This window comes from Thunnus thynnus, chromosome 5 (genome assembly GCF_963924715.1).
Source record: "Thunnus thynnus chromosome 5, fThuThy2.1, whole genome shotgun sequence".
NCBI lineage: Eukaryota > Metazoa > Chordata > Actinopteri > Scombriformes > Scombridae > Thunnus > Thunnus thynnus.
Window position 1 is genome coordinate 30,167,883 of NC_089521.1, and position 23,266 is coordinate 30,191,148.

A 23,266-nucleotide genomic window follows, 5' to 3' on the forward strand; every position below is an offset into this window, starting at 1 on the left:
TGTTTTTTTTAAGTCAGTGCATCCTGACTGTTGAATCTACTTTATTTGGTCACTTTTCCAGTGTGAACAGGCTGTACTCAAACTGTCGCTGATGCTTTTTACTTTCTAATGTCACAGAAAACAATATAAATATTAAAAAAACTACTATAAAAAATCCACAATCCCTTCTCTGGGAGTCGATGCAAACAACTCTTTGGGAAATGTAAGAAATTCTAAACCAAATTAGACAAAATTAGATTAGATTTAGGGAAAGTGGAAATGCAGAAAAGACATTAAGTTGAACCACAAAAATAAACATCTGAGCATCAGCTTGATAATGTTTCAATGTAAGAAATTAAGAGAAATTTATCCTTCAACAGGGATCGATCCATATCTCGTGTGTGTGTCATTATTCAGGACTTGTTTCAATAAAAAAAAGAAAAGAAGAATCATTAATTAAAGAACAGAAAGGCTGATGGGGATTTTTAACAGTGCCATTTTTAATGTTTTGTGCTTGAAAGACAACCTCAAACAGCTATCATACAGATCAAAATCATAGGTTGACTAAAATCTCTCCTGTACATATGTATATATATATATTTATATATATATTTATGTATATATATAAACAATGTCCACTTTAAAATAAAACTTGTCCTTTTTTTTTAAAAAATAAAAACATACGGAGAACACAGTGATTAATGGGAAGCATGAAAAAGAAAGAAGTTTTGTAGTGAATTACACCATCGGGCTCAGCGGGGGGGGGGGGGGTTGAATTGAACCATGACTCGGGGGGGAAATGATGGGCATTTAAAATATTTATTATGGCTTACAGTTGACAGAGGACATCCTGTGTTTATACAGTTCTATTACTTATTGCCACATCCCCTTCACTTTGAAACAAGTGAAGGGTTCAGAACCAAACTTTTACAAACACTATGTACACATTTCCTTTTTTTTTTTTTTTTTTTCTCAGCAGTTTTAAGGTTTTTCGTCACTGTACAAGCATCATTACCACATACACCAATCTATAGAGCATTTTAAACTTACTAATTCTTATTTACAAATATATTTGGTAAAACCCTGATTAATTTCAACAGTATTTAAACCAACCTTGCAACTATTTAAAGATAAACACTTGAATATCTCAAAATACTTAATAGCAAAAAACAACAAAAAAAAAAAAAAAAAAAGAAAATAAAAACCTGCTTGTTTCTTTCTTTGATCCAAAAACACTTTTCACTAAAAGGTAACACCTGTAAGAACTTTCAGTTACTCTTTAATGGCCTTATCCCAGCGGGAGAAGTACAGTATTTCACTTTAAGTACACAAAAATACTGTTTCCACCAGTCAAATATTTCAATAAAGTCTTGCGCTGCTTCTTGTCTCGCAGGTTAAAACACTGGAATAAGGCAACAGTTAAGTAACCTTTCTGTAAATTACCTTTCTGTAGTTTTTCCCCTCGTAAAGTCGTACCAAACCCTCGCTTTTTCTTTTTTTTTTTTAAACCCCCAACGATCAAATACTTCAAATACTGTAATAGAATAAAACTATGGTCCCCAAGTACACAACTGTAGTACAGTGTAACAAGTACAGATAACAAGTACAAATACTAAAAGTCAAAGGTCATCAGGTACCTAGTCTTTACATCATGGAGGGAGGTTCACAGCGGAATTATGGGTAGGGAGGGGGGGAGGAGGGGGGGAGGAAGAGGAGGAAGGGGGGAGGAAGATGTCTACTTGTTGTTGTTGTTTTCATGCAGGTCTCTGTGGAGGATCCAGATGTCCTCGTGTGATTGGTTGTTGATGTTGTTGCGGTAATAGTTGTTGTTGCTGCTGTTGGGTGGAGCCTGCTTTGATTTGCTGCTGCTGCTGCTGTTGATGGTGCTTCTGCTGCGGCTGGAAGGCGTCTGGGTTCGGCTGGGGCTGCTGCTGCTGCTGTTATTGTTGCTGCTGCTGGCGGCGGCGGCAGCAGCGGCAGCGATGGAAGCTCGTGTCTGCTGCCCCCTGCTGCTGGGGACCGGGAGCTGCGATTTGGCACGCGGCGGGCCTGAACGCCGGTCGCTGCTCTGGACGGCCGCCTGGTTGGAGCTGCGGCTGGACTGACGGATGACGGTCTGCGGGAGGAGACGGAGAGTTTGGTGAGTTTAACCTGCAGTTGGATAATTTTTTGTCAACTGAAAAACAGCCCCACCTGCAGGATAAAGGTAGCAACAGCAGTTTTGGACCTACAGTTGCAGACATGTGCTACCCAGATTTATATTAGGTAGTTTATTTTAGGCTAATTTGGCATTATGGGATAGATTCAACTTCTAAACTTGTTTTAACTTTGTTGTGTTTTTCTCCAGTACGACAGAAAATACAAAATAAAATCTTTTTTAGCTCTGTAGGATGGTTAAAGTCTGTCTTTGGTACTAAATGTTTGTTTATTGTAGTATAATTGAAATAATCCACACATCTGTTCTTTATTGGTAGAATACTTTTTGTTCCTGCAGGCCACGTTCACCATTCTGATGGTGAAATGCCAGATTTTTTTTTATATCAAGGCCCAGTCATATTTGTTGCAAATGTAAAGTAATTGCAATGAAAACACCTTAAAACACGCTTAAAGACCTTCAGTAATAACAAACTGTACAAACTGCTAATAACACCACAGGTCAATTATGTGTGAGGTAACGCCAAACACACAAGAGATGCATGATTAAAAGTCGTACAAACAATCACACACATGTTCATTTAAAGATTTGAGTCATCATACTGTGAGTGATAATAACAGGTCTAGTTGAGGGTGGTGTTTTCCACAGAGAACGTCATTTAAAGTCTCCCTCAGCTCAACATGTGTTTCGCTTCTTGTTCTTTCAGTTGAATGTTTGAGCTTCACTGTGCAGGATTTTTACATTCATCTGCTGAGTTTAACACACATGTACATACAAGCATCATTTGTGACATCACAACTAGTTTATATGTTGTATATTCATAGATTTGTGATTTTTTTCAATGAGGGAGAAGGAGGAGATGTCATTTTGTGAATTTCTAACTTTGTAATTTAACTTTTTTTGTGTAAAAAAACATATCAAACACAATGTATTATTATATTCACTGAGGTGTCTAAAATACAATTAAATTCTACTCATTAAATATTGATAGAAATGTTTCTTAAGTTGTACATTTTTTGCACCTTGAAGCACCAATATTACAAAAATGTTTCACTTCTTTGTCTTTGATTCGTTGGTTTAGCATATTCTAATAACGTTTTACTTTACCGGTAAATTGCTAAATACACTTCTAGCAAAACACCGGCGCTATGAGGAGGTGACAGTGCAACACAGGAGCGGAGACACTAATGTATGAGTGTTTGAGAGGAAAAAAACATAACATACAGATCAACGGCAGAGAAGTGGATTATACTGTGACTGTTGTTTGCCGCTGGAATCAATTACAATCCCATATTTTACACTGAGATTATCTTATTTTTTCAATATATCCATATGTTTAAAAAGGCGTGCATGCTTCAGTAGATAGATGCTTGTTTTTCTCTGCTGTATTCTGTTACAACAATGTAAATGTCTCCTCATGGATCATATAAATCTTATTTATCTAGTTTGATGCTGAGCTGCTTTGGTTTCTTTCTTTCACCCTCACCGTCTGCGGTCGCTGCTGCACAGCGGTTTCCCGTTCTTGCTTCTGAGGTGGCGCGGCTCCGCTGGGAGAGCTGGAGAACAGGATCAAGTCGTCTTTGGCCTGAGATATCTGCGGGAGATGAATTAAGAGCGGGCTTTAAGCGGCGGGTGGTAAAACCTCGACTGTGGAGGTTGAGTAGCAACACGGATCATAATCAACATCTGGCTGTACTGTGAGTATGGACAGGTGAACACTGTCATTACTTGGAATAAATTACTGGGTGGGATGTTGGTGATGAGGTGTCATCAGTGTCAGGGTCAAACTGGTTAAAGGTCTAAGATTAGAGGATTACTTCTTTTTTTTTTTAAACGTCAATTCTGATACCAGTAATTTAAACACAAGCTGCCAAGAGATAATATTTCTGAGATAGTCAGTAAAATATTTCTCTGAGGGATTTTTGCATTCCTCCAAAAAATGCAGAGTCAGTGTTTTTCAACACAACTTGGGTGGATGGACACACTGGACAGTTAGATTGGTGAAATATTTTCAGATAAGGTTTCAGTGCAGATTTTAAAGACTCACGCCCATGAAGCTGTGAGTAACTGAACTAGAATCATCTTAAATCTCAACCAGATGAACAGCTCAAGCCCTTGTTAAGAGCAGATATAACGTATGAGGTGGTTTTTCAGGACACCGGGACTCCCTGCTGAGTCTCCTGGAGAAGTTCAACCAAATACCTGTTACAGTGTGTACAAATAAACCCTTAACGGTTTACCTGACCCTTATTTCCTCCGAAATCCAAGCCAGGTTTCTACATCATCATTTTAAAAACAGCACAGTTTAAAGCACTAGTTAAAAGGTTAATGTCATTCACATGCCAGTGAAATGCCCAAGAATCACATAACCCCCCCTCTATATACGGAAGGATGACAGCGATGAATTACTGAGTCAAAACATGTGACAGCACTGTTTTCTGAGGAGGTTTGGTTTGTATTTTCCTGGACGGAGGAGACACACAGTGGTAGTCAAACTTCATGTATTTCTCTTTCAGGGTGAAGTTTATCCTCCAGCTACAGCAGCCATTCTCAACCAGGTGGGCCTCGAGCGCCATCTAGTGGGCTGCAGAGGCAATGGTGCTGCCAAATGGTTAGATTTTTTAAAAGTTTTGTTTTTTATGTGGGAGGAAGCCTGAGTATCCGGTGAGTTTAGGTTAACTGGTGACTTTTAATTGCCTGCAGGTGTCAATGTGAATGGTTGTCTTGTCTGTATGCTATATGTTAGCCCTGTGATTGACTGACGAGGGTGTTCCCCGCCTCTCGCCCAGTGTCAATGGAGCTGAGATTGGCTCCCTCGCGACCCTCTAGAGGATAAGTGGTAAATGGACTGTACTTGTATAGCGCCTTTCTAGTCTTCCGACCACTCAAAGCGCTTTTTACACTACAAATCACATTCACACACATTCATACGCTGAGTGGGTACAGGGGCGACCATGCAAGGTCCCAACCCGCCCATCAGAGGAAACTAACCATTCGCATACATTCATACACTGATGACACAGCCATCAGGAGCAATTCAGGGTTAAGTATCTTGCCCAAGGACATATCGGCATGCGGACTGGAGGAGCCTGGAATCGAACCGCCGATCTTCTGATTAGTGGACAACCCGCTCTACCTCCTGAGCCGCAGCTGCAGAATTGGTAAATAAAATGGATGGATGGATGGACGTCGGATTAAATTGTATAATTTCAATGATCAGTTACGTTTGAATATCAGCGCCAATCACAACACATCATCAGGTAGAGACAAACGTGTGTTGCCACTGTTAGCTAGCTAACGTTCCCTCAGATGCAGTGACACAGAATGGATCCTTTTTTTTCTTTTTTTTAAACAAAAAAGTGATGTGGGAGACAACCCTGCACCAGTAAAAGCTCCAAAGTGTGTGGTGAGGAAAATATGACCCTGAATACATTAAATTTAGATTCATAAAAGCAGGCGGTGATGCTGAGATGAAAGCACAGTGTGTTGAATGTGGTGAAATCCTGTCAAATGAGACACTAAATCCATCAAAGCTCCAGAGACACTTCAACACAAAGCATCCAGGATGTGTTGGGAAGCCAAAAATATTTCCTAAGGAAAAGGGATGGGCTTCAGGCACAACAGAAAGTCATCAAAACATTAATAACTCTGTCAAAAGCCACTTTGAAAGCTTCTGTAGCTCATAGCGAGAAACCCTTTACGACTGCAGAGGAGCTTATTTTGTCGTCCTGTAGCTGCTACAATTCACTGCATCACGCTGTTGTTCTGCCATCACTGCAGACACCCAGGTTCTAATTTGTTGGTGTCGTTTTAAAGCTGAAGAATGTAACATAACATCTACATCGCTGTAAATGAGATTTTACATTATCTTTTATTATCTTCTGATATGTTGGTCATAAATAGTTTTAATAAGACTGCAGGTTGTTGCAGCAGCTCTCAGACGTGTGTGTGTGTGTGCGTGTGTGTGCGTGTGTGCGTGTGTGTGTGTGTGTGTGTGTGCGTGCGTGCGTGCGTGTGTGTGTGTGTGTGTGACAGTACCTTGCTGATGTCTGGCTCTGACTTGCTGGAGCACATGGTCTGCAGCTCTCTGATCAAATCTGTCTCGTCGTCAGAGAACACAGACAGACCAACAGGCTCCCTACAAACATACACACACCGAGAGGAAATGTTTCAGGGCTGCAAATAACGATTATTTTTATTATTGGTTCATCTGGCAATTATTTTCTTGATTAATTGATTAATCATTTGGTCAATATAACATCAGAAAATGGTGAAAAACACCCGTCAGAACATCCTTGAGTCCAAAGCGATGTCTTATTTGTCCTTATTTTAAATCAACCAAGAGTCCAAAACCATAAAATATTAGATTTACAGTAATTTAAGACCAAGAATAACAACAAATTCTCACATTTGAGAACTCTGAACCAGCAAATATTTGGCTTGAAAAATTAGTTAAACAATTATTCGATTATCCAAATAGTTGCTGATTAATTTTCTGTCAATCAATCAATCAGCTGAGGGAACACACAACATAATCCTTAATTAATTTAGCTACTGAATATTCTTATTATTGTGCTTATTGATGCTTATCAATAAATAATGTGCATCTGCTCTATTCCTGTTCACTTAACTGAACCAGAGACAGTTCTGCTCTCCATCACTACATGACAGTAATAATCAATAGAAAAACACAAACCTCTGAATTTTTCCATTGGCAATGAAGCTGACATCAGTGCTGGACAGTGAGCCTGTAATCCCAAACATATATATGAACAGATGATGATGAATAAAACATTAAAGGGTCAGTTCATTCAAATAAAAAATTTCTCACTGATCTTTTAGAGAAAACTGCCTCTGAAACTGAAAAATACATAAAAAAACCCAACAACAACAACTCAGAGATGTGTCTTTGGAGACACAATGTCCCTGTTATTTGGGATAACGACAACCCCAGTCACTCAAAGCAGCTACCTGTTGTGTGTTATTGTTGTACTTCTATTTTGTGAGAACCAATTTAAGTTTTAGACCGAGACAGTTGGGACATTATAACTGGCCCTCACTCATTATTTCAGGCTGTTTGGGAGTTAAAACCTGATTTTAAGGTAAAACTAAACTAAACTAAATTAGCAAACTTAATAAAATTAAAACAGTTTTTAAACTACTTCCTACAAAAAAAGAATTGTGCAAAAAAAAGTGAGATTATCTTTCAAAAACCAGCACATTGTTAAAGTGACAGTTTACAACAAGTGCCGTCTGCTGAGCCTATTAAACAAAAGCCTCTTATAGATACAGCTGCCACAGAGATGCACTGTCCAGATCCAAGAGCTAAATCTTCCAAAGTCTACATTTCAAAGGATCCTTTAAATACAGCAGTTTGAGGAAAAACCTTCTGGTGATAAACTGAAATATTTTACTTCCTTTTACACCTGACACCTTGAATGGGAGCAGACATCTTACCATCTCTAAACGAACCACCGCAGCTCCAGTTGGTGGCGGGACTCCCCTTCTTCCGAGGGCTGGTGTTGGATCGTCTCAACTTGCCGCTGTCTCGACCTTTCCTGCCTCCTCCGCCGCCGCCGCTTCCTTTAAAGGAGCCGATGGCGGACAGAGGGAAGGTCCCGCCTCGAAACTCCAGCAGGTACCTGTCGATCTCTGAGGAGGATGGAGGGAAAACTACACTTTAATATCTTTTCTTGTCGTACTAATTTATTTTAATGACGTGAAACACGTGAATGAACCCTCTTCATCGTCTGTGTCGCCCACACGCACCGTGTCGAGGCAGAGGGCAGCCCAGGAGAACGGCCTTGTTGACCAGGATGCTGAGGGCGGCTTTCACCACAGCCTGCTGGCCGGCACTCAGCCCGCAGTTGCTAAGAGACGGTCGCTGTGACGACGGCGAGGTGGAGGAAGAGGTGGTGGAGGAGGAGGAGGAGGAGGAGGAGGAGGAGGGAGAGCGCTTGGCTGTTACCCGGGAGATGATGGCTTCTTCCACACGGGGGACGACCACGGCGTTCCACAGCCGAGCCAGCCACCTGAACACACACACACACACACACACACACACATACGTCAGCCTCATAATCCTTCACTTTACTTGCTTTAGTTGTCGACATTCATTCATATTTCTGTTAAACTAACATGCAGTTTAATAAAAACACACACCTGACGATGGCCTGTGTGTTGTGCGGGACCACCGGGCAGGACAGGAAGAGCTGCGGCCCCAGCAAAGCCTCATGGGTCCCCAGACGGGACAGACAGGCGTTGAGCTGCTGCCACACCTGGCTCACCCACAACACCGACCGCTCCATGACGCCTTCAGGTGACCAAACGCCAGTCCCCATCTGGAGGAGAGATGGAGGGAGGAAGAAGTTAATATTTCACTTTTTTGCTTTTATCCCGCAGATAAAAACACCACTGAGATCTGTACTGAGACAGAGAGGAAACTAAAAAAGGAGGAACATGATGGATTTGACCTGTTTAACAATATAAACTCCTGAACTCTTGTTATAGTATTCTAATAATATTATTGTCACATTGTTTATTGCATATTTCTGTCACGGCACAGTGTAAAAAAACACAACATAGCAACAGTTTTGGAATTTAAAAACATCTATCCATCATCAAAACAGCCCTAAAAAAGAAAACCAATTCATAAATTCATATATTAAAGACCCTCTCCACTGAAAAATGTGTTTTTTCTTATTTTTACGTCATAGTAATGTTTGAGCTTCTCTGTGCAGAATGATGTATGTGCAGAGTTTACGTTCATCTGCTGAAGGAGGAAAGTTTCTCTGAGCTCAACGTTAATCTGAGTCTACGTCGTGTACATATGAGCGTGATTTGTGACGTCACAACTAATTTGCAGCCAGTCATGGTCCAGTATGCGACTTACACAAGTGTGATGTGAAGCCTCCAGAGCACAAACACTGAGAATGAACTTGAAGTGAAGCGGTTAAACTTTTAAAATGTAAAATATTCTGATATTTATAGATTCATGAGTAGATGTCATTTTAAGATCTTTTTAACAGGGTTTTTGTTGGAAAAACCATATTAAAAACAAATTAATATTAAAAAGCTGTGTGTCGTTTTGTGTCTGACGATATTAACCACTGAAACGAGTCCAGATGTGCTTTTGCAGATGAATGTTTGGTGTGAGGCAGCAGTGAACAGTCTCTTTTTGGCAGCGACTTCAAAAACCTCTGACCAACCTTGTGAAGCAGCTTCCTGCGGAGATGCCTTCCCAGCAGGCCGTGCAGCGGCTCCTGGTCCCAGCGAAGAGTCACCCAGCGGAAATGCTGCTGGAGGCGGAGCTCTGGGCCCTGGAGGCGGGGCTTTGACAACGTGGCAATCAGGAAGCTGCCCTCACGGAAATGGTGGGGGCCTGAGGGATGAATGAATCGGAAAGAAGGAAGGAAAGAGTTGATTCATTTGACAATATTTTACTAGTCAGCTGTTCATTTGGTGGGGGTTTTTTTTAAGATGATGCTCTTTTACCAGATTTTTTCACTCAAAGTCAGACTTCTTGCAAGAGAAGTCTGTGTTTCACAGCAATCAAGACATACTGCCAAAATCTTGTATATTTATTGCCCTTATAGGACAGAGTGATTCTACCACAATATTAACGTGGTATTATTTAAAATTACATCCTGAGGCATCAATATCAGGTCCTGATCCTGGGTAGAACCTCCCTCAACATGACAAACCATCTCTGAGAGGATCAGCAGCACATAATACTGAATTATGTCTTCTGAAGAATGTGGTGATATAATGTAAATGATAATAAAAGCAGGATATGAGATGTAATTGGATCTAGATTAAAACTTTGTGGGTAAGTTAAAGCTGCAATTGTAAACTTTAATGGCTTCATGTTTAATGTGAAATCGGCAGTGGCTGCACTTTTCTTGTCCTCCATACATACAGTAGTTTTGTAATGTTGCTCATGAATTTAAAAAAAAAAATGCTTTAACACACTATATTCAAAACAAATACTCAAAACTCTATATTATACAATTTAAAGCCACTATATGTGGGATTTGAAAATGTCCTTCTCTGGCGCCCTCTTGTGGTCGACACTGTAAATGAAGGGCAGAGAATAACACCTGCTCTGCAGCCAGATTGTCTAGTTTTCAACAAATAAAATATATGGCATCAATTTAATTTAAAAGATGCTATAAAAAAAAGAAAACCACTTCTACTTAGTGGCTTTCAGTGGTGTGTTCAGTTATGTTTCCAGTCTTTTAAGGCTCTGGATCTGGCTGCAGTCGTACCGGTGTTGAGGACCAGCGGGGCAGCGGAGCCTCTGTTGTCCAGGCTGTGGCAGAGGTCTCCCAGCAGGCCTGACAGGGACGAAGCCTTCTCCAGTCCGTCCAGCAGCACCACCACACGGCGACCGGTGTGACCAGCTGGCACCCCGACCCCCAACCTCACTGCCGGCACCAAGAAACCTGAGACAGGAAGAGGAAAGTGAGGGAAGGTGTTTTGAGATTATAAAGTAAAACCTGAAACACAAAAATATTTCATAACCTTTACGCTACAGTCACTTTGTGGTTGTGATGTCAATGATGACAGAGAAGTGAACATGCAAGAGCTTCCTCCTGATCCCCATTACTGTAATAAAAATCAATGTCCTAAAAAAGTTACCATGGCAACCAGAAGGTAGCCTGGCAATACAGTTGACTGACAGCTCACAACTACAAAATGTTTCTTCAGATTTAAAGCACAGATTAACCCGAGGAGTTACCTTGAGGAACCTTGATTTAATTCTGATTAATTAAGCCCATATTTAGCGTTTGCTGCAGCACCTTTTATAACTTAATTAACAACTTTAATCACATCATTTAAATTAGCAGAGATTTCCTCCTTTGTATATAAAAAAACCCTAATTAAAAGGGTCTTTTTTAAGAATCCTATCAACATGTCGGGATTTGCTGAACAGAGTTGAGGAATATCCAAGAGGGAAAGCTTCAGGTGTAAACTGGCTCAGTTTTGATCGTTAACATGTGACGGACGTTGTTTAGAGCGTTTAAGTCAGGGAACATGTTCATCAAGAACTTTCTTTACTGTTATCTAGTTCCTAAAAATGATAAATAATAGATGATAAAAAGCTAAATGAAACAACAAAAACTCTTATTTACTGGATATCCTGTAAGAATACAGAACTTTATATGAGCGATGTATGAAATACAATGACATTATTGACATTTACTGTTAATTAAAGCTTCCTGTCGGATGCTAAAATACTTAATTCATCTGACGCACAATGTTTACAGTATTTAGTATATTGTATATTTCACAGTGAATATTTCACCCCAGAAAAACCAGTTATATCCCAAAACAGAAAAATCACACTGCTGCTGTGTAGACATGTGACGATTCATAGATCGACAGTAAATTAATCACCAACTGTTTTGATTAATGATTAATTGTTTCAGTCATTTTCTGCTTCCAGCTTCTGATGATGTGATGATTTGCTGTTTTTCTTTGTCATATATGACGGTGAGCTGTATATCATAAGGTTTTCCCTGTGGCCTCTAAGAAATTGTGAATGCAATTTTTTTCCACTATTTATTAAAATTTCATGAACTACCTGTATGTGAGTGTCAGTACATGTGTGTTGTGTGTTCACCACCTGTTGTGCGTCATTTATACATCAGTAAGGATCCCTCGGAGAGACAAAAACGAGGGTGTGCAAGTACCTGATTTAATGTATATATGTGTGTGTGTGTATGTGTGTGTGTGTGTGTGTGTGTGTGTGATCTTACCACAGGTGATGAAAGTCTCCAGCAGCTGCTCTTTGGTCAGACTCTCCTCCACCTCCACGCGCACCACATCACAGCCGAGCCCCCCCGCCTCCTGCTTGGACTGGAGGAGAGAGAGAGAGAGAGAGAGAGAGGGGGAGATCGAGGTGGTGGGGAATGAATGAAAGAGACAGACAGAGAGAGGTAAGAAGGGAGCGCGTTGTCATGGAAACAAAGAAAATCTACTACTACTATGCAAGAGTGAGGAGAAACGGAGCAAGAGGAGAATTTGAATGAGCTTGAAGGGGCTTTTCCAGGCTCATCGCTGCGATCATTGAGAGCACAGCGCGGTCGAGATGCCGCCGAAGACGTTTTCCTTTCTTACTTCCTGGATTCCTTCAGCTCACGTGCGACTGAACAAACACCATTTCACAAAACACTATCACGTGCGCTCCGATAGTTACAGGTGTGCTGGAAAAAAAAAGATCAAAATGGAAGTTACATCACTCTGAGTGTGTATCCTGTCGTAGGAGTTTTCCTTCTTCCTCTTCCCCCCCCAAATCCCTGACCTGATTCGTCATGTTGTAGCGAGACATTAGAGCAGTTTGCGTGTGACGTCTGTCTCGTTGCAGCAGTGCAACAGAGAGCTACATGTAACTTCTTCTTGTGCAGGTTTCCAAAAGGTTATAAACTCAGGAGCCTTGTCTTCTCTCATTCTGGTCTGGTCATGGATGAATTGGTTTTGAAAAGTACATGACACCCCCCCCCCCCCACCCTAAACCTGATGGATGACCTTGAGATGAACGCACCGCTCTCTGGACTGTTATTGCTCGTTTCTCCACAAACTGGACACACAAGGCTGCCCGTTAGAGCACCGGTAGACGTACCTTGATGCAGCGAGCGATCAGATTGGCGATGTACTCCTGACAGCTGCCCTCCAGCCCGTGAAAGATGAGGTTCCCATATTGTTCCACCTGCACAGAGAGAGAGAAACGTGAAAAAACATGTCAGAAAAAAAATGTGTTACGTTAAATGTTATTATTATTATGAAAACTTTCATTTAAGCCTCATGTGTCGGATCAGTATCTGTGCTCAGGGTGTTTGTTGTGACTCAGATCTGTGGACGTTCGCAGCTGTGACACAACGTGATCTGCAAGTCAAAGAGTTATTTACTTGAAAATACAAGTGGCTGCACGCCAAGTGTATTTTTTTTTACTTTAAAGGAGAGTCAGTGAGTCAGACAGGCAGCTTTGATTTGCATCGTGTTTGATCCGCAAAAACTCCACATGTACGATTTAACCTCTTTAGAACAGGCTGCATGTAACGCAGGTGATATAGTGTTATATACTGCTGCGGTATTTGGAATATCTGCCTCTAGGCGGCTGGAATATATTCGTATTGTTGCGTTTTTATTTGCCATGTTGCACACTACACAGCTTTCCACATTGGTTTATTTTACTATCTGGTAGTTGTTTTTTTATCTTTTGTATCAGAGAGGTTCAAGCTGGATTCAAACAGCCTCTCCAGCATGATCAAAATATTAAAATCCAACATGAGTGGAGGCTCAGTGCCAGACAACATAGTCCTCTTGATGATAACGCTGTTTTCATGTTGTCATATGGCGGTGTCTGCTATTAGGACCCCGCACTGCATTTTATTTTGTTGTTGTTGGGTTTTTTTGCTATGGTGTATATGTAGCAATAAGGTTGTCTAATATTTTAATAATGTGTTTTTGATCAAGGCGATGCTCTTTGAAACTACAGTAAATACCTCAAAGGCGAATGTTAAATGAGCAGCTGTGACTCTGAGTGAAAAGTGAACAAATAAACAAAAGAGCAGGTAAATTAGCCTTAATTAACTACACTAAACAGGACATTTAACAGGTTTCCTAACACACTCGCACATGACATCTCATTAGATGATTAATTGATTATTTGATCTGTAGAAATGATGATAAATGTTTTTATATTCTTGTGAATAAAATACTTCAGGTTTTGATCTCTGTGACCTTGAATCGAGGCGCATTTGTCAAAAATTTTGACATTTTAAAGATTAAATGATTAATTAAGATGAAAATAATAAACAGATTCATTAATATAAACAACAGTTGCGGCCCAAACTTCCTTAACTTGTGATCGAAGCTGTGAAACATGTTTCACTGTCAGGCTCTTGTGTCACTGTAGATTAAAGCATCAGTTTACTGGTGAAAATACGCGACATAAAACATTTAGAGCTGCAGCTGCTGGTGGAAATCTCTTCAGTGAACGTTTGTCATTGATTGGTTTTGATCTGCCTGCTCTGCCTTGTGTTTTATTGCTGTTTTAAAATGTAAATTCTCAACGTTAACTTGCAGGTCTTCAACACAGCCAGCAGGGGGCACTGTAGCTGTTAGAAAATAGTGAGCACTGATCCTCCCTCTCTCTCTCTCTCTCTCTCTCTCTCTATTTCCTTTCATCTGTCCATCACTTCACTCCACATCTCTCTCTCTCTCTCTTTCCTCTGCCTTTCTTTGTCCTTCTCTCACTGCAGTCTTCCAGCTTCCTCCCTATTTTTCAACGTTTTACTCGTCTAATCCCTCAATCCCTCGCGGCCTTGCGTGTGTGTGTGTGTGTTTTTTGCATGAATGTGTGTGTGTGTACCAGGCGGACGTAGTTGTGCAGCAGCGGCAGGGGGAAGAGAGAATCCAGAGCCAACTCATCGAGACACGACTCAGACAGACCTGTCAAGAAAAAAAACACACACACACACACACACACAATTCACACACATAAATCCACAAATCTGCTCTGTCTACACGCTCGGTGTCAGCGACCATAAGACACTTCGTCTCTTCGGTTACATCACACGGCTCTGAATCACAAGGTGACTGTCCTGACACTTCGACGCCGCAGGTTCGACATCCTTAATATTCAAAAGCCGTGTGTGTGTGTGTGTGTGTGTCCTCTGGTGCTCTTCAGCTGAATGCCTGTGATACACTATGTGGATATTGTCCATTAATGAGAGTGAGCGGTCAGTGTAGTTTATTTACTCAGTAATAGCTCTTAATGCTTTAAATCAGTGAGTAGGAGGAATTACAGCTGCGAGAGGTTTTAATCTACTTCTCGAGGAAACCGACACTTACTCATCTTCCCCTCCAAGATGAATATTTAAACTACATTTTTCAGACTTCTCACAGAAACCATTTTTAACATTTATGATGAAAGCTTTTATCATTATGTTCGACACTCTGCTAAAACATCAGTTTGAGATGTCAATCAATCTGCTGCTGCCTCTAATTTTTATTTCAAATCGTCCATATGATCAAATGTCTTCAGATGCTTCGAGAAATCTTTGTTGCAAGAATATTGTTGTATCAAGTATCATTTTTTTCATACTAGAGGAGTATTTTTAGTAACTTTTATTCTATAGTCTTATTCCAGTTTGTCCTTTCATGTTTTTTTCTATTCCCTCTTTCCAGATAGTGACAAATGTTTCCAAATGGTTTCTGAAAATGAGTAAAACACCCCATCAGTTTGACTTCTTATGGGGAAAAAAAAGGATTTTAACACAGAGGATAATTGGGAACATTCACCAGTTGTGTCTGATGCATATTAAAAATACTCAAATCTGTTGTTTTCTATGTAAGCCCACACACCAGCAGCATCTTGACACGTCATTACAGCTCGCCTGTCCTATTTTACAGCGCTGACGCCTGACAACTCTCCACATAAGCAAGTATTTCAGGATCAAGTGACACATTTGGCCAAAAAGACTTTTTCCCCAAACCCAATCATTCCAAAAGGAACAGCTGTAAAACAGTGAAAACAAAGACTACAGGATGCAACCAACGTTTGTTTTCTTAAGATGGACACTGTTTACAGCACATTAGTATCTCTGGTTGCTACACTTTATTTTAAGGGGTCAGTAATTTCCTGGGAAATTTCCCTAAAAGAAGAATTTGGTACAAATTTATCAAGAAAAAGAAGAAAAACATGGTCTGAAACAGTGTGGAGCTGTGATGATTAGTCAGAACAGAAAATGAATCTGCAACTATTTTGATAATCAAATAATAGTTTTAGTCATTTTTAGAGTAAAATATTCCAACATTTGCTGGTTTTAGCTTCTAAATTGTGATGTTTTCATGTTTTTCTTTGTCAAACATGATCAGATTTTCTTTGGGGTTTTGGACTGTTGACATGAAGACGTCACCTTTGACTCTTAACGGTCGTTCGTCACTATTTTCTGACATTTTACACACTAAACAAACTGATTATTCAAGAAAATTATCTGTTAATTAACCAATAATGAAAATAATCATTAGTTGTAGCCCTGAAACAGCTATTTGAGTTTATTAGTTGGAGTTGTTGGTTTCTAGGAGTAATTTTCCTTGAAAGACTTGCTCCAATTAAACCCAATTAAATCTTCATGCATTATTCATTTTATTACTGGAGACCTTGTGCTCCGTATATGTTGAATTGTATGCTTACCTGTAAGCAAATGTCCTATTTTTTGCATGTTCAGCGACCTGTTATTAAAGACTCTCTACGTTACTCTGGCAATTAACTGGAGTTAATGAACTGGATGTGAACCAAATAAACACTCACTCAATTTTCTCTATAATTAATGCCAATTACACAAACCTGCATATTTTACAGTTAGTTATCAGCTATATTCTAGTAAATTATAGGAAAATAAAGTGTTGCTTATTTGAACTGTGATGTATTATGGGGGTTTTTTGCCCTATTTTGTCAGGTTTTAGTTGTGATGGAACTGCAGATTGTTGATGATGATTAATGTGCATCGTCACCAGTGAAACAAATATGGCAGCATCTGATATCTAACAACAAAAACACTAAGAAGAAGAAGAAGAAGGTCGATACAAACTTCGAGGGTGCAGTATGTTTGGAATTTATGGCTGTGAGTAATAACCATCAACTATTATTTACACACTGTCTCTTAATCAAGTTCCTTCTGAGACAATAAACATGTGCCGGACGTTTCCTGGCTCGACGCCAACACGGTGACGGAGGGCAGATGGACGGGAAGGTCGATACGGACCACTGAGTCATTGCATCGTGTACACAAACACGCAGACTCAGACACACACACAAGGCTACAGATGCATCCCCTGCTCGCACCGTGAGACGTCTTCTTCAGGAGAAATAGAAAGACAACGAGAGAGACGGAGAGAGAGAACACAGGAGACGCAGGAAGGAGATAAAATGGATTGATGAAAGGAGGGAGGGTGGAGAGAGAGAGGAGGTGGAGCGAGATGGAGAGCCTGGCTGCTGCTCACCCTGATTTTCATGGTGCCAGACTATTGTTCAGGCTTTTCTTTTTTTTTTTCCCTGACTCACTGAGACGAGAAATACTGTAGATAAAGCAATTCAGGGAACAGAGGCAGCAACAGAAGCAGCAGCAGACAGAGAGAGAAAGATTATTCTAATATCTGCAGGACTGTCTGCTGCTGTGACTCATCTATAATCATTAACAGCAGAGTCGGAGGAATCGGTTTTTTTGTTCTGATCCCACTTTTCAAAAATGATTATTTTCATCTTGGATATTTTTTTCCATCAAAAAAAAAAAAAAAAGAAAAAAGGCACCTATTCAACATTTTGTGCCAATTTTACAATCTACAACATTACATCATCACACAGATAATACAGACATCTTCATAGTGGATCAGTATCATGTACAGAGGCTCGTGAGATACCAACGTTGTTTTCTTATGATAGATTCTGCCATGTTGACGTGCAGCCAAAACTGGAAGGAAAATATCTGTATAAACACTAAAAGGTTGTATAAGCTCCTGTAATGAGTCTGTAGATGGATTATTATTACTTTTTTAAGTGCAAAGAGAAAGGAAGCATGGGTAGAGAGACGGGTATGACATGCAACAAAGGTCTAAAAATCAGTTATTTAGGTTATGCAGTAGGCCTCATTGCAGGTGTTATTTAATTTTTCTTCCACTTATGATTCTGTCCCTAAACAGACATGATTCTGTTCTTTCACATCAATCGTTGACAGGCAGCTACATGGACTATCCCGACGGCGTCAAGATCGACCGAGCTCACAGGACCGTCGCCAGTCGTCGACCAAACGGCGGTCCAGGTTTCCCCGGTTCCAGGACAGAGAGCGGATTGCTACAGCGGCGCATAGTAAAGCAAGGAGAGTGACATGGAATGGCCACTGCATCATGGTCTTCCCGGATTACTCCAGACTGGTCGTTGAGACGCGTGCCGAGTTCGATTGATAGGCAGCTACACGTCTAACCTGTAGCAATTTAAAACGTGAGGGTTCAGGTGCTGCTACACGAGGGGATGTGATGGTGACTGAGTGTTGCTTCAGGTATCGGTGAGACATAAAAATACAATCCAGGAAGGTCGGTTTCAGTAATAGATCCATGAGCTGCACAGTGGTTCGTAACACTCTGAGACAAGATCTGACAACATCTGGAAAGCTTTCATGGTGGATATTATTTCATCTTTTGTTAGCGATGGTGATGGTGACGATTGTAAAACAGTAGTGAAACACCCGGTTGATTCTCTCTCCAGTCCTACTTTGTGTCCTTGTGCACCCAGACAGTCCCACACATTAGTGAAACTGCAGAATATGTGCTGCAAGATACATATTTCACTTTTTTTTTTTTTTTTTTTTGCAAGTACTAGAGAAGCAAACAACGTTCTATGTTATGTGATTCCTCTGGACTATAAATCTGTTCTGAGTGGGGTTTTGTGGGTCCAAGTGCATTTTGTTTATTTTTGTTTTAATGTTTTTAAATAAAAACAAATGTCTCTCCAGTCGGGCTACATGTGGATTTTGACTTAAGAAATATGGACCTCGAGGACAGATCTGCTCAAATGACCGGTGCTGCTGTAATTTAATCAGTGATCATTTATTATTTCTGATTTAGTTTAGATTCAGACTGGTTATTATTCAGTCAAAGTATCTATTCTGGAAAAACAATTTGGCTTAAATTTCCCTTCATGCAGTGCAGCTCAGCGGGTAGAGTCTGGTACAAAAATGCCCGCACTGCGAATGAATCCAAAAACATTTGTAAGGCACTTTCATCCACCAAATGCCATTTGCTATCACTGATGGCAGCTCTGATTCTGGGTTTTGGCTCAGTGCTGTTGAGTGAAGACAGATTCTGGTTGCCAGGTTTTGTACCTTTGAGGCGGATGGTGACGTACTGGCTCAGAGGCTTTCTGACCAGATCCCAGGGGGACAAAGGCAGCTCCTGACCGGGAAACCACTCAGTGTCTCCTGGAAGAAAACAGACACACAGAGACGCGTTAGGATAATAAAATCAAAATCACATAAACAGACTTGTACAAACAAAACACAAATGCTAACAGATACTATGAAATAGAAAAGGATGTAGAATAGTTTAATGCGCAGTATATTCATAAATTATATGCAGCTTAATGTATAATTTATCTGCAGGTCGTGTATACTGTAGCATAAAGAATAAATACATAACCAGTTTATTTAACCATTTCAGTGACCAGCTGCTGCAGGAGCCTGAAACGAACGACTGTTTGCTTTTTTTTTTTTTTTTTTGCAGTTTATGTTCATGTGACTAGAATAGAAGAGGACATAATAAAACTTATCTTTGGCTCATCCAGCAGGCAGTTCGGTAGCTTTATTTCTGTCGAGCTCACATCCATAAATAAATAAATAACAGAATGTACTTTTCTAAATGAAATGCTATAGAGATAAAACATTAATGCACAGAATATTCTCATTCTCCCCCCTCTCTCTGTAGAGCAGCGTGAAGCCATAACCTTCTCTATGGGACTGATTCTCTCACAGGATCTAATCAGAGCAAATACACATCAGATTAGGACAAGATGATGCATTATAAGTAGTGTTGTAGGAATTAAACATTTAAATATATTTTCTGGGGAGAGAAGAAGGTCTGATGCCGACACTCCTGTGAATACTGAACCAGTATCAACAAGGTTTGAGAGAAACCATGAGATGTTTGCAAGTTATTCATTTTAATAGTACAGCTGCACCTGAAATCAAATTAAGACTCTGTGTTATAATATAATAACTAAGCTCTTCTAAACTCTTCTTCTACTAAATCATTAGAGAGACGTGTTTTTCCTACCTCACTGTGGGAGCCAAGTTGCGTTTATGTACGTTTAGTTTAGTAAATAAGTGGAAATTACATATAAGGTATTGAATAAGTTAATTAATAGTGATTTATTAAAGTTCAGCTAATAATTATTTGATTTAATTGATGTTGATGATATTTTGTAAAGGCAACGTTATTTAAGCTTTCTGTTAAAACAGTGAAGTAGGTTACTGACACTTTACCAGGGTGAACCTGTGGTGAGTCGAGGCTCTAGTAAGGACTGAGCCACACGGTTTTCTTACCGTACTATAGTTTGCTGATTAGGAGAACTTTGCTTTGAATACTCCTGTAAGAAGATACGACAAACTGTGGAATAAATACTTGTTTTATTATTTTTTAACATTGGAGTCGTGTGGAAGTTTTTCCTCCTCAAGCTAATGTACACGAGTTAGGCCGAGGCCCTCGTTGAGCTTCAACCAGCCGAACTCACCACGAGCACTTGAACGCACCGACTACAGCTTTCAAAGCGATCTCTGCTTTTAACCGCACTACCAATGCAACATCAGCAGGGTTAAAATCTCTGTGAGTTGTGTTTAATATCACACTGATATAAATGGAAACAAGAGGCTGATGAAAGGAAATGCATTGATCACAGGTTGACACTTGTACAACTTTGTAGCCTAAAGCCTCGACATCACATGAACTGGTCGAATCCTTTGCAGCTTAGTTGAGTGACATCACTCCCAGCACAGGCAGCACAGGAAAAAACAACTCACAGAAGTCTTATTACATATGTTGTCAGCTTACAACGGTACTGTATGTGATAAAGCTGTATGTTCGTCTTCTGATAATGTTAAATGATAATGTTATGTGCTGCCTGCTGCTTGTAGATCGACTATAGATCGAGAAGAAAGATAAAAACACATCACTTCCTGTGTTTATCTCTAATTTCGTAGTGACCTGCTCCCCAGTACAGCTTAGATCAGAACAGGCAGCTCTATCAGGGTCTAAACGAGATGCAACCAATGATTATTTTCATTATCAATGAATCTGATGATCAGTAGTAGAAGTATCAGAAAACTGTGAAACATGCCCGTTACAGTTTCCTACAGTCCAAATGTTTTGTTTTGCCAAACAAACAGTCTAAAACCCCAAATATCCAATTTACCATGATGTTGAGGCAAAGAAAAACAGCAAATTCTCAAATCCGAGAAGCTAAAACCCTCAAATGTTTAATCATTTAAGTAAAAAAACGCCAATCAATGATCCAAATAGTTCATTTTCTGTCGATTGTTTAGCAGCTCTAGAAGGATGTTACACTTACAACACAAGTAAAATTTAAAATGTGATATTTTACAGTAAGAAAAAGTCACCATGTACTGTAGAACTTCAAGCTTTTCCAACATCGTTCCTCATTTGACGGCTTTGTGGAAATAAAAAGGTAATTTGACGGTTGAACTAAGGGGGCAGATGATTCAGCTGGAAGCTCTGTGACAGATGACTCCAACTATCGGGTTTATTGGGGGGCAGCTCTTCACTTCAGAGTACAGAACAACTTTCAGAAGTCGGGCTTTCATTCCCCTGTGCTGACATGAAGCTTTTATAGAAGTTCTCCATTATCTACTGCAAACTCACCAAACTGCTGCTGCGCTTTTGTTTTATCCCCGAGAGAAACTGTTAGGGAAAAAGTTTGAGGGTTTTTCTTACTGATGGGACATCTAACTTTATGAAAAAATGAACTTTTAACTTCACATTGAAGTTCAATATTTAGGCTTCTTACTGCTTTTAACAGACAAAAACATCACATCATTCTGGCTCCTCTCCATTGGTTCCCTGTTTGTTTTAGAATTGATTTTAAGATTTTACTGATCACTTTTAAAACACGTCTGGGTCTGAAGCTCCGAGCTACATCACAGATATGTTGACCCCCATACGAGCCTCAGACCCTCAGGTGGAGCCCTTCTAGCTGTTCCAAAGTCGAGGCTTAAATCTAAAGGTGCTTTTTCCATCAGGACCCCTCGACTTTAGAACGACCCATCTGAGGAGATATGCGGAGCTGCAACTAACAAATATATTCATTAAACATTTATCTGCCGATGATCTTCTTGATTAATCTACTGATCGTTTTGTCCTTTGGTGACGTCTTCAAATGTCTTGTTTTGTTTGATCAACAGTCCAAAATATTCAGTTCACTATCATGTTTGACACAGAAAAGCCTCAAATCTCACATTTGAAAAGCTGCAACCAGCTAATATTTAGCATTTTTGCTTGAAAAATGACTAAAATAATTATTAGATTATCAAAATCGTTGTAGTTAATTTTCTGTCAATCTGTCTAATCGTTTCAGCTCTACCTGCATGTACTGTATAATCAATATGCTGTTGCTATCTTGGCCGGGACACTCCTATAAATAATAATAATATAATCTCAGTGAGGCACTTTCTATCAAAATTAATTTCCTGCTGGTCGGCTAATCGATTAACTGACTCACGGTTGCAGCACTAGTTGAAACGTGTGTGTAGGAGTAGTGTTAGCAGGACACACACACACACACACACACACACACACACACACACACACACACACAGCCTGAGAGAAATGAGAAATATATGCAGACACGCTGAGAGGCAAATGAGACCCGCATGCAGACACAAAGCCAGACACCAAAGAGTGTCTGAACGTCTGCTGTCGGATCCCCGGTTGACACACAAGACGGACATTTTCTCTTAAATTGGCATCTTCCTCCCCTCCCTCCATCCTCCTCCCCATCTCATCCATTATGCATCCCTCCTTCCTCTGCTGGTGCCTTCTTTCATCCCCCCCCCCCCCCCCCACCACTCATACATACACACACACACACACACACACACACACACACACACCTGCCTTATTCCTTGTGTGACAGTTAACGTGTGATACAGAGTCGTAGCGACAGACCAACAGGAGGCACCGAGGCAGACAGAAGGAGAGAATTATAATCCTCGTTGTTTGAGGTAGAGGACATCGATTTCCTTTTCTATCAGTCTAACACACACACACACACACACACGTAACTCTAACCCTAAACCAGCGTCCATCTGAAGAAAACACACACTGATGACATTTGATCAGCAGAAGAACAGAAACATAGAAGCAACATATACACACACCACATGTTCCAACAGATTAGTTATTTAACAGTTTAGAAGAGTATCATATGTGTGTGTGTGTGTGTGTGTGTGTGTGTGTGTGTGTGTGTGTGTGTGTGTGTGTGGCTCAGTCTGACCATCAGCCAAACAAATATCTTCTGCCAGTGAAATCACAAATACGTTACAACCGCTCTGTGATAATAAC

The 23,266-nt window shown here is 40.3% G+C and overlaps 1 protein-coding gene across 1 annotated transcript in view; it reads right to left on the reverse strand.

Annotated features, from left to right (window-relative positions):
* Positions 1-457: 457 nt before the first annotated feature.
* Positions 458-23,266, reverse strand: part of cttnbp2 (cortactin binding protein 2) — a 100,453-nt gene continuing 77,644 nt past the window's right edge. Inside the window, exons 11-23 of the mRNA XM_067590649.1 lie at positions 19,021-19,116; positions 14,511-14,590; positions 12,759-12,845; positions 11,896-11,995; positions 10,402-10,578; positions 9,343-9,515; positions 8,297-8,475; positions 7,904-8,166; positions 7,592-7,786; positions 6,831-6,882; positions 6,173-6,272; positions 3,621-3,728; positions 458-2,095 (exon numbers count right to left, since the gene is read on the reverse strand). Coding sequence (XP_067446750.1) covers positions 1,715-2,095; positions 3,621-3,728; positions 6,173-6,272; positions 6,831-6,882; positions 7,592-7,786; positions 7,904-8,166; positions 8,297-8,475; positions 9,343-9,515; positions 10,402-10,578; positions 11,896-11,995; positions 12,759-12,845; positions 14,511-14,590; positions 19,021-19,116 — 1,991 coding nt within the window. The 3' untranslated portion in view covers positions 458-1,714. The remainder of the gene's footprint in view (positions 2,096-3,620; positions 3,729-6,172; positions 6,273-6,830; positions 6,883-7,591; positions 7,787-7,903; positions 8,167-8,296; positions 8,476-9,342; positions 9,516-10,401; positions 10,579-11,895; positions 11,996-12,758; positions 12,846-14,510; positions 14,591-19,020; positions 19,117-23,266) is intronic.